We start from the raw sequence: 16,893 nt of genomic DNA on the forward strand, positions 1-16,893 counted from the left end.
TAGATTTATGGTATGTATAGTCGTGCCATCAATATCATAACATGACAACGCAAACAAAGACCAACTTCACAAGTGTTTACACGACGAAAACACCTTTACGTATTTACATTACCGGTAAAAATTGATTGACACCAACACGTGGAATCTAAGGTCACGTTAGAGTAGCTATATTTAGAAACAGTGTAATGGTGGAATATGATATTCGTCTGTACATACGAACACATACATATCGTGTTTAGAGAGATAAGATAACCGGCTACTGGGATCAGATTTTATAAACTGAATTAAAACATACCTGCTATTTTCAGCACTGCCCGGTCCGGCGGGTCGAGCTGAAGCAAGGAAAATGGCAGTTCCTTGTCGCCGGTACCATATTCCCGGTAATAATAATCCGACAGGTTCGTTTCCATTCTACTCAGTCGTCACATCACTGTCCCCGAAGATATCCATCCATCGAATCTCGTATTCCTAACTGTCCAAAAATAAACATAGAAATTGATTAGGTCAAGGCAGGTGCGAGATTGAGGTCGCGCGTGCGGGCAGACATGGGCATTTTCACATATTGTCATATCCAGCCTACATTAATAATTTTGTAAATCCACTTATGTATACAGTAAGGTTTTGTGAGGGCATCGATACCGCCCAGTCCTCTGCTTACACGATTATATCCCCCATATCGTCAAAATAAAAGTAGTATGTCTGCAGGAAAATGGCCGCTTCACCAGTCATTACAAAATATGGCTTAGTAATACTCTGATGTCATTCCCTCGGGGTCAAGACGGAGACGATCTACTTTACATAATACATGCACATTACCTGTACCGGGGCTCTGCGCCGAGTCCATTTAATCTATCGGCTACACACAATACAGTCGATAAGATTAAAATCGCCTGGCATCTTGTCCGTATTCACGAGTTATGATTCATAAAATGATGGAGTAAATAAAGCTACTGGAACAGCCCGTGTGTGTGTATTGCAGTGAAGAGATGTATCGCATTCGCCCATTGGATTTTCCTTCAGCCGCTGCAGCAGGCTGACGTATGTTGTGTTTATTGTCATTCACATTTACGACTAGCACGTGCTTTTAATTAGTACAGAAGAAGCTAAACAATGCAATTTCCTTCTTCTTATTCACTGATGTAGAAAAACGTGAACCGCGCGCTTTCCATTGAACACCCACACGCATTTTACTTCATTTTTCTATAAACAACACTCTGATTTCACATAGGTGTATATAACGCCTTGCTAGTGAATCAGTCATGTACAATGATTTCTACTTATCGTGTTTTGCCTACTGTTACAAATATAGTTCTCCCCATTCACCATATTGACTGAACATACTATGGATGTATCTAAGGTTTATAAATCCTTGATGATAAAACTTAAATATAAGAAAAATCTATGGTTATACAACAAAGAATATGACAAATCATGACGGTACACTCATACCTTCAGCGTATATACGTTGTGATGTTGATAAATAAAGCTTTAGAGTCAACGCTCGAAAATGTATTAATCTGTGGCCACTGGGAGGTAACAACTTCAAAGTATACATGGACATATAGCCAAAAGTCAGTACCACAACATACTTAGAATGAATACTTCAGAAAATATATACAACATAAAATGACTCTTTGAAATCGCTTAATACTTCGCCGTAGAGGCAATTGACGAAAAGCATCTTCCTCGTCTGTCAGAAACGTGTGTATATATATAGTCTTATTTATGTTTTTACGTTATCAGAATATAATCTTTATATTGAACCTGAGATTCTGATCTGATAGCACCCATTAACTTAAGATGCTCCATCGCCGACAGAGCATAAGCGGTGCTCGTCATTTGAACAGTAATCACGTAAATCTATATATCATTACATTAAAAATAATATAAAATAATTTGTTTTGCTTTTGGTGGATGCCATTAAGTACAACATTCCATGTATGGCACAGTGCCATGGACTTTTTTTCGGCCGGACGGGATTAATTATTTTTAACATTGGCGGTAATGGTGCAAAGTAAGTAACTTTTGTAACTAATTCGTCTGCTCTAATTGATAGAGAAAAATCTGTAATTTCCGTGTAGCATCACATAGAGACTAAGAGAGGTAACTCTTGCGACGTTCGCTGTACTGCTATCCTGATAACTATTTTCCTGTTGGCTCATGATAACTTGGTTGTTGATAAAACATGTTTAAGATTTTGTTGACTGCCATGTGCAAATAACTTCTTATCTGAGTTATACAGAGAAACAACAACAAGTCATATTTTACACATGTCTCAAATACCAAGATCGAGACGGAGCAGGACAAGAAATTAAAGTGTTACAGCAGAGATTTAGATAGTATACTGTGTCTGGTTACAGCAAACATGATGGTTCTTACAGATTTCTGGGGGAATGAGAAAATAAAAATTAACGCATTGGGAATTAAAATAAAGTTCTGTATATACTGTTCCTTACCTGTATCCGGACCTAGCCGCGTAGATAAAGAAATCGGTCTCAATAAAATACATGTATAAATGACCTTTTAACTTGCCAAGGTCGAGGTACCCGGGACAACGTATAAACTCCTATACACTAATTCTGTGAATAATTTATGAAAGTCGGTCACAATAAGCTTAGAGATAATACATCACCCTGGGTAATGCCTAATCAGCATTTTTAAGTTTTTAATGACGCACTACTATAAATATTTTCTGAAACACTTTATCTACATTCATCAAACTTTTCTATTAATCTTGAAATTTCGTTTTTAATGCACTGCATAACTCATTTTTACCCAGTGTACATGTATATTAAAAAAATCACGACCTTTAAATTGTCCACTTTCGTTAAATCTTCTCATTAAGAAAAAAACTTATTCGGTGTAGGATTTTGAATATTATTGATTACGATACATTTATGAAGTTTTTCTCGGATTCTTGGAGTAATTTGATTGTCTGATTTATACCTTAACCGACATACCAGTCGACTAGCCTGTACACGTGTCAGCTTCTTCAGCAGGTGATAACTGGTTATCTCCTCCGTTGAAAGTTGACCTCGGGTCAGTTTCCAACGTTGAAAACGGACCCCGAATGCCGTTGAAAATTGAACATGCCGTTGACAATTGACAGTGTCTAGGGTCAATTATCAACGGCAGGTCTGTTGAAAAATGACCGTTGAAAAATGACCTTGGCAAACTATCAACGGATGGTCTTTTGAAAAGTTTGTACTATGTGGTGTTCACTTCCGAGTACCAGTGGATAGTGTTACAAAACTATAATTATGTGATATTGTTTCTTAATGATTTTTTTATTATTATATTTTTGACGATTTTACGTTTGTCAGGTATTCCCTGCAAATACAAAAATACATGTATTACACATCTGCGTATGGATCAGTTATGTTGTGTTCTGCGTATGGTTGTGTTGTGTTGTTGTGGTGTTTTGTGGTTGTGTGTTATTGTGTTGTTTGTTGTGTGTTGTTGTTGTGATGTTGTGTGATGTGGTGTTGTTATGTTGTGTGATGTGGTGTGTTGTGTTGTGTTGTTGTGTGTTGTGTTGTGTTGTTATGTGTGGTTGTGTAATGTTATTGGTGTGTTGTGTGTTGTTGTATGCTGTGTGGCTGTGTTTTGTGTTGTGTTGTGTTGTTGTGTGTTGTGTTGTTGTTCTGTGTTTGTGTAATGTGTTGTTGTGTGATGTTTTTGTGATGTGTTGTTGCTTTATGTTGTGTTATGTTGTGTTGTTGTCGGGTGTTGTGTTGTTGTTGTTAGGTGATGTTGTATTGTTGTTGTGTTGTGTGTTCAGGTGTGGTTGTGTTTTGTGTTGTTGTGTTGTGTGATGTGTGATGTTTTGCTGTGTGATTTTGTGTTGTGTTATGTTGTGTGATGTTGTCGTGTGTTGTGTTGTTGTATATTATTGTGTTTTGTTGTTTTTTGGTGTTGTTGTTTTGTTGTTGCGTGGTTGTGTGTTGTGGTTGTGTTGTGTTATGTGTTGTTGTGTGATGTTTTGATGTTATGTTGTGTTGCGAGGGGTGTTGTGTTGTTGTGTGTTGTTGTTAGGTGGTGTTGTGTTGTTGTTGCGTGTTTTATGTAATGTGTTCTTGAGTTGTGTTATGTGATGTTGTGTTGTGTTGTTGAGTGTTATTGTGTTGTTGTTGGATGTTGTTGTATTGTTGTTGCGTGTTTGTGTGTTGTGGTGTTGTTGTGTGTTGTTTGATGTTGTGTTTAGTGTGAACGTTGTTGTGTTGTGTGATGTTGTGTTATTTTGTTGTGTTTTGTTGTGTGATGTGTTTTGTTGTGTGGTGTTGTGTAATGTTGTTGGTGTGTTGATGTGCTGTGTGATGCTGTGTGGTTTCGTGGTGTTGTGGTGTCGTGTTGTGTTGTTGTGTTGTTGGTGTGTTGCTGTGCTGTGTGATGCTGTGTGATTTCGTGGTGTTGTGGTGTCGTGTTGTGTTGTTGTGTTGTTGGTGTGTTGCTATGCTGTGTGATGCTGTGTGGTTTCGTGGTGTTGTGGTGTCGTGTTGTGTTGTTGTGTAAAAACGAGTTCTTATGGGGTCACTTTTCAACGGAGTCTATTTTCAACGGGTCGGTGTAAAAAGTGCGCTTAAAGTTCAGTTTTCAACGGTTTTCGGGGTCATTTATCAACATTGAAAAATGACCCGAGGTCAGTTTTCAACGGGGGTCCATTTTCAAACGTTAGTTGTGTTTGTTGAAGTTATATGTGCGGACATGTTATTTTTTCTCCATTAATCTATTGAAAACCATAAATTTTGATGAATTAAGTCATTAAAATCATTCAAATGGCTTCAGATACCTTATGAACGTTAGTAACATCACAGAAATTATGTACAGTAAACTGTAAAATTGGGTTTTTTCATATCTTATAATGTATGTTTAGATGGAAACATTCTTGCAAATATCACTTTACAATTACTAATAACACTGTGAAATAGTACACAATTAGGCTCCATGGTCTGACCGTAGGTACTCATTTCGTTTCACTATAGATGTACATATAATGATTTTTTACTTGTACTTGTAAAATCAAATCCAATGCATTGAAAGAACTGTAATTTTCAAAATGTTTTTTTAACTTTGGTGATGAATAACATATAAAAAGCTTATCTTGATTCGTGGGTATGAAAAATACGGCACTTATAACTTCAATTGAATTGTTTGTACAATTTTCACTTGGACATTAAATGTATATATCAGAAACATAAAGTTTCTGATTATAGAAGTAGAAACATGTATTCGTAATAACGACTTAGTAACTCGTTATAACGACTTAGAATCTCGTAATAACGACTTATCTATTAGTATTTCGTAATAACGACTTAGCTATGTAGTTATTACGAGATACTATGTCGTTATTACGACATACTAAGTCGTTATAACGACATAGGTAAGTCGTTATTACGACATACTAAGTCGTTATAACGAGATACTATGTCGTTATTTAAGGAATAGATGCTTATTTTGTTGAGGTTATGAAGGTATAATGATAATTGAGCCCGTGTAAATTTTATGTAACCCCGGCAAAGCCATGATCCCAATAATTTACACTTACACTGAATATTATTAATTCCCGCGGCAGTTGCATATTTTTTATCAAAATACACATATCTTTTTCTCTCCCGTCATCGTCAACGAATTCGATTGAACATTAAATCGAGTCATTCATATGTTCCCGCCAAAAGTGGGGTCATGATCCCACGTTGCTACGACATCGACTATTCACGTAACAATAGAATCGCCGCGCCTGTTGTGCTAACATTACACACTGATAATGATAATACTAGAAAGCATGGTTATTGAGTCCATGTCAGTGCAAACTGTAAATATTACGACATAACTAAATCGTTATTACGACATACTAAGTCGTTATAACGACATATCTTTTTTTTTCTTTTCTTTTCAATGTGTGGGGCCGCGGTGGCCGAGTGATTAAGAAGTACCGACATATTACCACATGCCCTCCACCTCTGGGTCGCGAGTTCGAATCCCATGTGGGGCAGTTGCCAGGTACTGGCCTTTGGTCGGTGGTTTTTCTCCGGGTACTCCGGCTTTCCTCCACCAACAAACCTGGCACGTCCTTAAATGACCCTGGCTGTTAATAGGACGTTAAACTAATCAAACCAAATTTTCAATGTGACCCTAACAGGCTTCCGTAGCATGCTTCAGTCTCATTGTGATTAAGTCACGTTTTAAAGTCATTGTATTTGCTTTTTCCTGAGTTCTTATATATATCATTATAAATCAAAACTAGCAGTAAAGCAAACAAGAAACAAATCACTAACTCACCGAACTAAATGGTATACCTTAGATGTTAAAAAAACACACATATCAAATCTAATGTTATCGTTTGTATTTAGTATAGTATGTGACGGTCGCGATCTGTTTGAAAGTATGATATAATTCCCACACTAGGTGACAGCGATGTCTGATACAAATTATACCCTATCATCTACATATGTATAGTGAACCTTTGATATTTCAGACTATAATTCTACTGCTCCCTTCTATCAAGTGGAAGTAAAATGTATATTGGTAGATAGCAATAAAATGATCTTCAAATGTCTGACTCATTCTCTAAAGATTTATTACACTGTGAAACAAATAAACCAATTCGAGAGAAACATACAAATATCGTTACATTAAGGGCGAAATTTTACACAGGGAGGGACTTATACCAAATGTATACTAAAAATCTCTATTTGACCACGGAAATGTCTATCTAGAGTAAAATATTGCGGTCTATATCGTTTCCGAATTCGCTCGCTGACCATATTATGGAAACCGTGCAATAAAACCCCTCTTAAAAAGTACCAAGTCTACAATACATATATTGGCCTTGTTGTATTCATATCTATACAAGTACGTATAATGATAAATATGAACATGAGTTGACAACTGGATATAAGTTTGCTGATAAAACAGTAGTTATATAAACAAACACACAAGTAGTTCGGTGTTAGAATGTAGTCAGTCAGTGTTTTTGGAACTGTCCTTATATAGAATGCTAATTTATCGTTTAGTTAAAGCAACATCAACATTCTTCCACATACAATTAACAGCGGTAAATATACGTACGTACCCCCCCCCCCTCCCCCTCGCAAAAATGACACATACAAATCTACAGAAAATAACCCTAGACAAAAAGATAGGTATGATACGCACCCTACCTAAATCCCGGGTCTGTATATATAAACCCATGTTTACCTGTATTTGATGGGTAACAGGACCTGTCTGATCTTCACACACTTTATACCTGTAGAATTATGTAGATTTATATATGTAAGAGCGACCCCTACCTTACATTTTAACCTTGATTTAACTATGGATAGTGCCGCTAGATCTGCCAGGCGAAATGATTATGGCGAGCAAAGAGGAGACAGAATGTGATAATGTCTGACACATTAAGTTACCATAATACATGTATAAATTCTGGATCAGTATCAAAACTAGGATACATCAGGGTCTTGATGTAACACAATTCCAATTATAAAGCACAAACGACTGTATTATACCACGCATAGAAAATAGCCCGGCATCATAACAAAACTATGGTCCGAACTGAAAATCCGTTAAACGAGGGGAGACAAAACCTTCCTCAAGATATTTACGAAAACTTACGAGGAGTTCAGGAGCAGGGCTCGTATGCATAAAAAATCTTAGCAGATACTTCAGTATTTTCTTAATTGTTTGATTTAATATTGAAGTATTTATAATCAAAATATGAAGGTAAATTTTTAACAGTTTTCTGGAATTAAACCTCTCATCTGAAATTCAGTGGCATTTTAAGAAATTGGTTTACATGTCAAATGTTGCAGTAATCTGCTTAAGTCAAATCTTAGCTAAGAATTTTTATGCATACGAGCCCAGACGTTCCGGAAGTGTTAGTCTGGTGGATGTCGTCAGAACGCCTTTCAAGTCAACATATGTTGCCTGTTATCTCCCTTGACATGCCATCTCCATTGCTTTCTTCTCTCATTCTGTACACGGTATCTCTTCTAAAGCCCTATATGCCATGTCATACTCTTCCTCTATTTATGTCCTCTACAGCCCCGCTTGACGACCACTTCTTCACTGGTCTGATATGAATACCTGTTTGTTTGTCTGACTCTCTCATCCTTCGACGTATAGAGTGTAATGATGAGTCTATCAGCCTTTTCCACATTGAACTCTACTCATGAGGTGATTGGTAGATGTAGCTGAGGTGTTCTGCTTTAACAATATCCCGGAGGAAGGTAGTGAACCTTCACATCATTGCCACAAATGCCTGTTGATGGTATGTAACTGAGGTTTATACTATGGTACCACTGCATGACAGGATTACATCACAATGACAGCTGCTATGAGGGACTAGAGGCCCGAAGATTAGAACACAGGTGTTAAGCAGAGTGTTCATGGATGACTGGACCATCACATCACCTACACGTGTTGGGACACCATCGATCCTATCTGCATTGTATGAATTTGTCATCTGGGCTAGAATGAAGCATTATCACCAAGAACGGGCGCTTGACAAAACCCATAGGGTCCAGAGGGTGGAGATTCCAATGATCGTCGACAATCATGACAAATGTCTCAGAAGATGGTACAATGACACTCTGTCAGACAGGAAGAATGTGCGGAAAAGTTGTCGACCAAGGGAACGATTGTATTACCACGTATGATTACCTAGGGAATTCACATACATGTTCTTTCAGCATGATGTTCTTCCAAGGTTGTCGAAGTCTCTTATGCTCTATGAACTTTCACTAACAGTTGTTGAATCTTTGGAGAGATGTATCTCTGTATTCATGGCTAGGCGTCCCTTCAAACACAGCAGTAGGTCTATACAGCAAGACATCTTACCTCCAGTGGTCATGTCTTTTAAAGAAGATGAATTCAAAGTATCAAAGTATAGACAGGTCATGACGTTGGATGTCTCCAGAGATAGCACGGTACGGGAAGTCGGAGTAGTTAATATGACAGTGGGTAAACATATACCACAATAAACAAAGCTAGGAGCACATTGGATCTTCAGTACATTGAGACGAATATCTGTGTTAGAGGAGGAGGAGGACTGGGAGTCAATCATCTTCACAAGTGGAACAAAGCAGAAGACAAGGATAGACGACAAAGATTAGTAATAGTGGTTAGATAATAGCCTCAACAACAGCACAAGAGAAGAGAGTTTATTTAGACCTGTGGTGATAATGAACTCGCTCGAACCTTCCAGAACGCAAGATCACGTGGGATGACTCATGGAAGTTCTCTGATCCGTATATGATAGATTGCCTTTCCCAGTCAATTGTGTCGATTGGAGATTCAGCATGTTCATTGTGTGGCGACAGGTGTACGTTAGTGCTATATAACCGAGCAGAGTAGCTCTCCATCAGGGAAGATACGTTGGTGACACTGCGACCAGGTTCTAGCTGATATATTTGAGGAATAGCAACGAGAGAAGAGGCCATCAACAAAACAGCGGAAACCCACCCATGGTCATACAGTTTGTGAAAGATGGAGAGAAAAGTAAACCATTCTCAGCCAAGCACCAACCTGGGAGATGAGAGTAAACCTTAGCAAACGGCAAGTGGCTTCCGGAATGTAGTGTATACCACACTGGGACTGGGTATAGTAATATGGTCATACCAGCGCAGGGACTTCATTCCCATGGAGTTGATTGTGCTCTGGGTAAAGGATTTGAGAGGCATAGGCAAGGGAAGCTCATGGGAAGCTCAAGGGAAGCTCGTGGGAAGCTGCCAAGAAGCAAAGCTAATAGAGCAGTGTAGAGAGGGTGAAGGGGGCGCTTGGTTATTCCCAGTTGAGGTTTGTGCCAGAGGGTTTAACATGAAACCAAAGAAAATCAATACGGCACCCAAAAACGTGATGTCTCAGACAATTACTTCCGAGAAGAAATATTGCTAACAACAATAAGTTATAATTGACAAGGGAAGAAATTCGTTCTTCATACTTTGGTCTTATATGGTGTCGGACACTTTTACACTTTAACACCATGAACTGTATTGATATTTAGACGAACTGTTGACAAATTGCTTTGTTCTTTCCTACCAGAAGAGTATAGCGTATCAAGTGACATAGATAAATTTACCCTTACAGTGAAAAAGTTTAGGGAAAAATAAGAAATATTATCTTTAAAGTCATAACCAGAAAAGTGCATTTGCAACAAACGACAGAAATAAGATTGAGTTCTGAGAGCAGCCATCGTCTGACTTATCAACCAAATGTTACATTTAAAGTGAAAGTGAAAGTACATTGAATTTGAGAAGAAAAAGAATTCATCACAGGATTCATCATTGCGATAAAGTTGAATATGTCGACTCCCCATTGATTTATACACGGTTCGTTAGAGAAAGTCTTAAGTTTTCAATATCTGACGAGGTGTCTATATATTTACCCATTTACTTCCATTAACGATGTCAACATTGACGCTATAGAGAGTATACATAATAACGTTTTAGACTAGGTTTTGTTGACGTGCATGAGTCATGATTCTTTTGGCTTTGTTTCTTTATCAAAACAGTCAATTCTTGCCTTTGTTTTACTCGTTGTGTTTAGGTACACAACATTCGACATCTGCGCCTTAAAATTTAAAGAAATCGCCTTGTTTTATGGCGTAAGGTAAAAACAGTATTGTCCTATCTAAGACCCGATTTTATCTTCCGACAATGTGCAAAACTGTACAATAACTACTCTACCTGTCTACAAACCAGGTTCACATCTGCATTAGCTGTTAAAGTGATGTAATTACCAACGTTATTCACATTTCATGATTTATTGTTTTTGACACACTGAGGTTTACCTGTGACATAGATAAATTTACCCTTACAGTGAAAAAGTTTAGGGGAAAATAAGAAATATTATCTTTAAAGTCATAACCAGAAAAGTGCATTTGCAACAAACGACAGAAATAAGATTGAGTTCTGAGAGCAGCCATCGTCTGACTTATCAACCAAATGTTACATTTAAAGTGAAAGTGAAAGTACATTGAATTTGAGAAGAAAAAGAATTCATCACAGGATTCATCATTGCGATAAAGTTGAATATGTCGACTCCCCATTGATTTATACACGGTTCGTTAGAGAAAGTCTTAAGTTTTCAATATCTGACGAGGTGTCTATATATTTACCCGTCCAGAATACTTCCATTAACGATGTCAACATTGACGTTATAGAGAGTATACATAATAACGTTTTAGACTAGGTTTTGTTGACGTGCATGAGTCATGATTCTTTTGGCTTTGTTTCTTTATCAAAACAGTCAATTCTTGCCTTTGTTTTACTCGTTGTGTTTAGGTACACAACATTCGACATCTGCGCCTTAAAATTTAAAGAAATCGCCTTGTTTTATGGCGTAAGGTAAAAACAGTATTGTCCTATCTAAGACCCGATTTTATCTTCCGACAATGTGCAAAACTGTACAATAACTACTCTACCTGTCTACAAACCAGGTTCACATCTGCATTAGCTGTTAAAGTGATGTAATTACCAACGTTATTCACATTTCATGATTTATTGTTTTTGACACACTGAGGTTTACTGTTGTGTTAAAGCTATTGTGTAGTACAACCTACCTGTGGTACCTGTGCTATGCTTTGTTTCCGACGTCCAGGAATAATGGGAAGTCTTTCCAATAGGAACGTTCTTAGCTTATTATTACCAAAACACAATCCACAATACCACAAAAATACCACATACTACGCGCGCGATTACAATGAACCAGGCGTCCTCACACCTGCAATTTACACACGTGTACAGGTTCAGCTAAGAGATGTTCACTTGTGGGGAAAAACCGAGAAATCTTATAATCTCGAAATGTTGACTTCCGAGCTGAACGTGACGCCAAACGTTGGAACGAGACCTGCGACCGATAGGTGAAACAGAGCAGTTGTACTGTAATGTTTTTTTTTTTTTTAACTTTTCAACACCAAGTAAAATGTCATCGATCTGATAACATCAATACACACACATCTGTTTCGGAATAACTCGCCTGGCTCAATGAGTGCAAAGGTTTCTTTTAAAAAAAAGACGTTAGAAATGCTTAGGAAGTATCTTGATGTATATATTTACTGTTGCTTTATGCACTAAACCTACTCATAATAACCAATACCTGTTTTATGATCGAAGAAGTAGATTTTTAGAAAACATTTATCTAGGCAATGACTGTTTTAATCCTTCCCATACAGCTCTATGTATACTTGCACCTTGTGGTGTCTTTACGACCACAACATGAATTCAATTCTATAGACATTTGATAGTAATATATTTTAAATGTGAAGCATTATCAATATAAAATCTGTCCATTACGAACTGGAGTGGTTCCCACCCCCACTCAAACTTCATTAATTCAGTAATGATAACGTCTACATTACTATGAAGAATGATTTATAAAGTCTGGTTAGCTTTATGTCATTTGAGCGTCAACAATAAAGAGCAGTTATAAGTTCACATGTAACATATACTTTATAAACATAAAATATCCGGTATCCCATTATAAACCATTAACTAGCGTTCTACGGGGTTGGTGATCAGAAATATCCGATACAGTAATTGGTTTTATTTTGTATATTTCAAGTCTTATCAAGCTAACAGCGCCACCAATCTACTTTGAATATCGGTTATGTAACTTATCATTATCCACTCTGATTTGTATCTGACATAAAGAATCTATAAACACCCATTTAGTGCAATCAGATTAAAATTGGACTATGTTTGATTTTTTTACCTCGTATTTGTCGCTAACCTCCACCATCGTAAAATCATGTCTGCAGAACCGTAAACAGACTTAACAAACCATTGAAATATTTCTTCATATGTGAACACCTAGACGAAAGCTACCGTTTTGATGTTTGTTTGGAATATAACATCATCGTAACAACCGGGGTCATATGAGGACGGTCGGTGTCTACGAAGACAACAGTCAAGGTCATATGGAGACGGATGTCAAGGAGACACTTACATTCAAGGTCATATGATTACGGGCTTCAAGGAGTCGCCGATTAATCAAAGTCATATGAGGACGGGCTTGAAGGAGTCACCAACAGTCAAGGTCATATTATGACGGACTTCAAGGGAAAATCAGCGGTCAATGTCATTTAAGGACGTATGTCAAGGGAACATCAAGAGTCAAGGTCATATAAGGACATGTGTCATGGTCATATGAGAACGGAAATCGCTAGACAAGGTGATAAAGACCGACATGGTTATACCTATGTATGTATTTAGGTGACACCTACAACCCGGGTTATACGAGGACGAACGTCCCATCCTGTGGGTTAGCCTCTTATAATGTTTTATATGGAAAAATAACATTCCAAGCATTCGTACTGAACAAATATCCATCACAGGGCTTTTTACTTATCTATATAACTCCCAAAGTATGCCAGGCTTCGAACACACTAATACAAAAATACCTGCATTAGGACAGTTTAACCTTATATCAATTGTATTCTAGTTAGGTGTCCATCATTCCATCGTTACCACGATACTTGTACGTACATCAAAACTTCAGCCAAAAAAACATCAGTGATGAGATGGTTGGTGTCTCGCCACAATACCAATACTCCACACATCTGGATCGCGAGTTCGAAACTCACATGGGACAGTTGCGGGGTACTGACCGTAGGTCGTTCGTATTCCCCTGATACTTTGACTTCCAGACATTTTCTAAACCTTTTGTATATCCTAACCTGACCCGCTTTGCATCTACCTGTATCTTGGTATTTAAGACTACTGGAAGAGATTGGTTTTAATTAAATTACTACCGATGGGACGTTCGTTTTGTTTGTACAAATGATGTATCGACATTATAGAAACGGGTTTTATTTTGCTGTCATTCCATTTTCTTTTCCCTTCCAAAACCATTGACTTCGTGATCACAATCACACAATTTATCGATAGGCATTAAAAGCACTAGGAGAACCAATTAAGTCCAGATACAGAGTTGGAAACGTAAGTCCCCTTTCTTATCAAGTTTTTCATTTCCGTAGTCCAGATCTTGAGGTCTCTGTGTTAGTATTTACAAAGGGATAAATAAAGTCAATATTTCTGGATACGTATAAAAAGTGAGCGTGACTCGAGTGTTATTTCTAGAGGGGTTGTTATGTTGACGTAAGATTAGAAAATGCTAACAGACATTCTTCGGTACGTGGTCAGCGAGATAAGTCAGAAAAGATGTTTTGGGCCCAGTCTGTAAACGGGTTCATTTATTAAACAGTAGCAGCGTTACTACTTTGGAGGTGTGGGAATGTATAGGAAACAATCAAACCAATGAGCTGAAATATCAAAATAAATCATTATCATCATCTCAATCACAAGTAGTTAGGGATATAGTGTATATCACAGCTTTGTCTTATCAAAGATATGCAATTATTGTATGTAGAGAACAGCCGGAATATTCGGAGAAAAATCACCAGCTGCGGCCGTTGTCATTGGAAGAGGAGGAGGAGGAGTAGGAGGAATGAGGAAGGAGGAGGAGGAGGTAAAACAGTATCAAGCTAGCGCTTCGCAATTCTTGAGCTTTCGGCACAATCTCCCAAACATCTATATCTCGTTGTTTAAAATGTTAATGAACTTGTCTGTAGAGTAAACTATTAAATGAATGTCGAGCCTTACTCAGTACATGTTTGATTCGTAAGAAGGTCGTAGATTATAACATAGTCTATACTCAAAATAGATACACACCTGCACGTGGCTCTGTGTAGTGCACAACGACGCTTTATAAAATACAGTAAATAATCATGTTTACATCGATGTACAATAAATAAGATAATCACCCATCCAACATATCATTGACATATTTAATACCTTACCTTGAGAATGTTTACAATAAGCCTTTCAGGTAATGCTCTCCGTGGGAAACCTCTGTTTACGCTCCTCATACACTACTGACCATGAAATAGAGGGGTTAATTTAGGCAGGTCCATGAGTCAGGTACAACCAATTAACAGGTACTCGACTCTGAAGGACAGGTACAGTTGCCCGGGTGAATATTGGTTACGGTTTCTCTATACCTATGTTTACCTTTCAACGTCTAACCTGTATTGGTAGGATGACTAATACCTTGATTACAGTTACCTGTGTGGCTAATTACAATAGGTACAGCAGTTAAAATGTCCTTTATCTCCCCGACACAATGATACAGTTCCTCCTCCTCATAAATAATACCTACCTGGCCATTTATCCGAGTCACCAAGTCAGGCGGGGTCACAGCGATAATCCTAACGGTAATGCAACGTTCAAATTTTACGATTATTTTTTTTTCTTCAGATGTGTGTGTATCGATAAAATTAGTTCTGTCCGCAACTGTTCTCATCACAGGGACTCGTGGAACAGTTACAGACTACATGTATTCAGACGTTCGTTTTAGTATCCTGATTGTTCATGTATGCTGTAACTATATATATCAGACCCCTGTACGTGTGTCTTTCGCACCCAGATTGTTCACAGTTGTATTTTAAGTCTTACTCAAGGCCGTTTCTCTTTCTTAGTCAATATTGACATTGTCCTAATCAAAGAAGTTTACTATAACGTCCAGTCACTTGAGGATTTTATAATCATTGTAGTGTTAGATTTTGGACCAATAATTCGTATGTGGTCTGTGTAAACCCGAGGTCTGTAACTCATGTTAAATTTTAACTAAATCATTTCTTGAGCCCTGCTCGCGTCGTAAATGCTTTCGGTACAATACATACAGAAACATAGGAAGGACATTCTAAAGTAGATTTTACATCGCACCTTTGCATTGAAAAGTATTGTTATCAGTGCCATGTTAAAGCAAAAATAATTGTTCAAAATATCGAGATAAAACAAAATCCAATTGGACATCGTTTCATTTTGAACTATCGATGGATTATCATACAGCGATGGCTGGTGAGTAGTAGAGAAGTAACGTACTTTTGTTCATTATTGCAAATAATTCTCCCTATACACGAAAAAGGCACGTCTCACATCAAGGAAACAGTTTTAAAGCGTTGGAGCAAACGCATCATCTTAGTGTACTCATGGTATTGTTTAAAAAAAACCTGTTTTGATCCGCAAGTAAGAGCAGGCCTCGGAATCACAGGGATCTGAGAATTAGATGGATCATTTCAGACGTTTTAGGGGCTAGATAAAAAATCGGTAAAATTTGTATTCTACATTGTACTCTACACGTAAAGGGTGGAAAGCTCTCCGAAACAAAACTTATACCCTTCATAGCTTTAGCGGCTAAAATTCCATTTTCTTATACGTCTTCAAAAAACGGTTACTATCGTTGGAAAGAGCGATAATTGTCTTTCAAAATCATCCCACACAAGTATACAAACACACAAGTATACAAACACACAAGTATACAAAGTGTCGTTAATAAGACGATAACAGCCATGGAAATACCAGGTGTCTCTGGTGTGAGGGTTTCCCCAAAGGTAAATTACGAGGTGTCCCGAAAGGGGCATGACAACTAAAAAGTAGCCAATTAGTCTGCAGCGGAGGTCTCGCTCATGTATAATGCATGAGAAAGTGCCAACATGAATTCCCGTGGCCTTAATTGCGTGGCACTTCTTATTATTCCTCAGTGATTCCTATATACGCCACTTTCCATGACTATGTTAGCTAACGCCATGACCAGAATCGGTGGGAAAATACATGTATACATGACCCTTGGTGTAAATTAGAATGTTTTAGACGACATTGACTTGACCCGACGTGTGTCGCCGATGAGGCAAGGACGCTTTCTCTTCCTATATACCTGGTCCGGTCTCTTTGTACTTTTTATAGGGCTCCGGTATTGACATAATGTCAGTGAGTATAAAATTTGATTGAAATTTAATCATTTCAAGATTTTGAAAAATCGAAACAGGCTCGAATGATACATTTAGAAGCATGATTCTTTCATTATGTCCATGTATTGTAATATATTCTGTGACTTACC

The 16,893-nt window shown here is 37.7% G+C and overlaps 1 protein-coding gene across 13 annotated transcripts in view; it reads right to left on the bottom strand.

Annotated features, from left to right (window-relative positions):
• The window catches only part of LOC138326010 (microtubule-actin cross-linking factor 1-like), a 217,162-nt gene extending 205,462 nt beyond the window's left edge, over positions 1-11,700 (bottom strand). For 6 of the 13 annotated variants that reach the window (XM_069272097.1, XM_069272092.1, XM_069272098.1 and 3 more), the window contains exons 1-2: positions 11,558-11,699; positions 296-472 (exon numbers count right to left, since the gene is read on the bottom strand). In XM_069272097.1, the coding sequence (XP_069128198.1) occupies positions 296-410 (115 nt within the window). In that variant the 5' untranslated portion in view covers positions 411-472; positions 11,558-11,699. Of the gene's footprint in view, positions 1-295; positions 473-658; positions 769-816; positions 932-11,557 lie in introns of those variants that run through there. The other 7 variants (XM_069272102.1, XM_069272103.1, XM_069272101.1 and 4 more) reach the window with 5 other exon arrangements.
• Between the last annotated feature and the right edge of the window lie 5,193 nt (positions 11,701-16,893).

This window comes from Argopecten irradians, chromosome 6 (assembly GCF_041381155.1).
Source record: "Argopecten irradians isolate NY chromosome 6, Ai_NY, whole genome shotgun sequence".
Classification (NCBI taxonomy): Eukaryota; Metazoa; Mollusca; class Bivalvia; order Pectinida; family Pectinidae; genus Argopecten; species Argopecten irradians.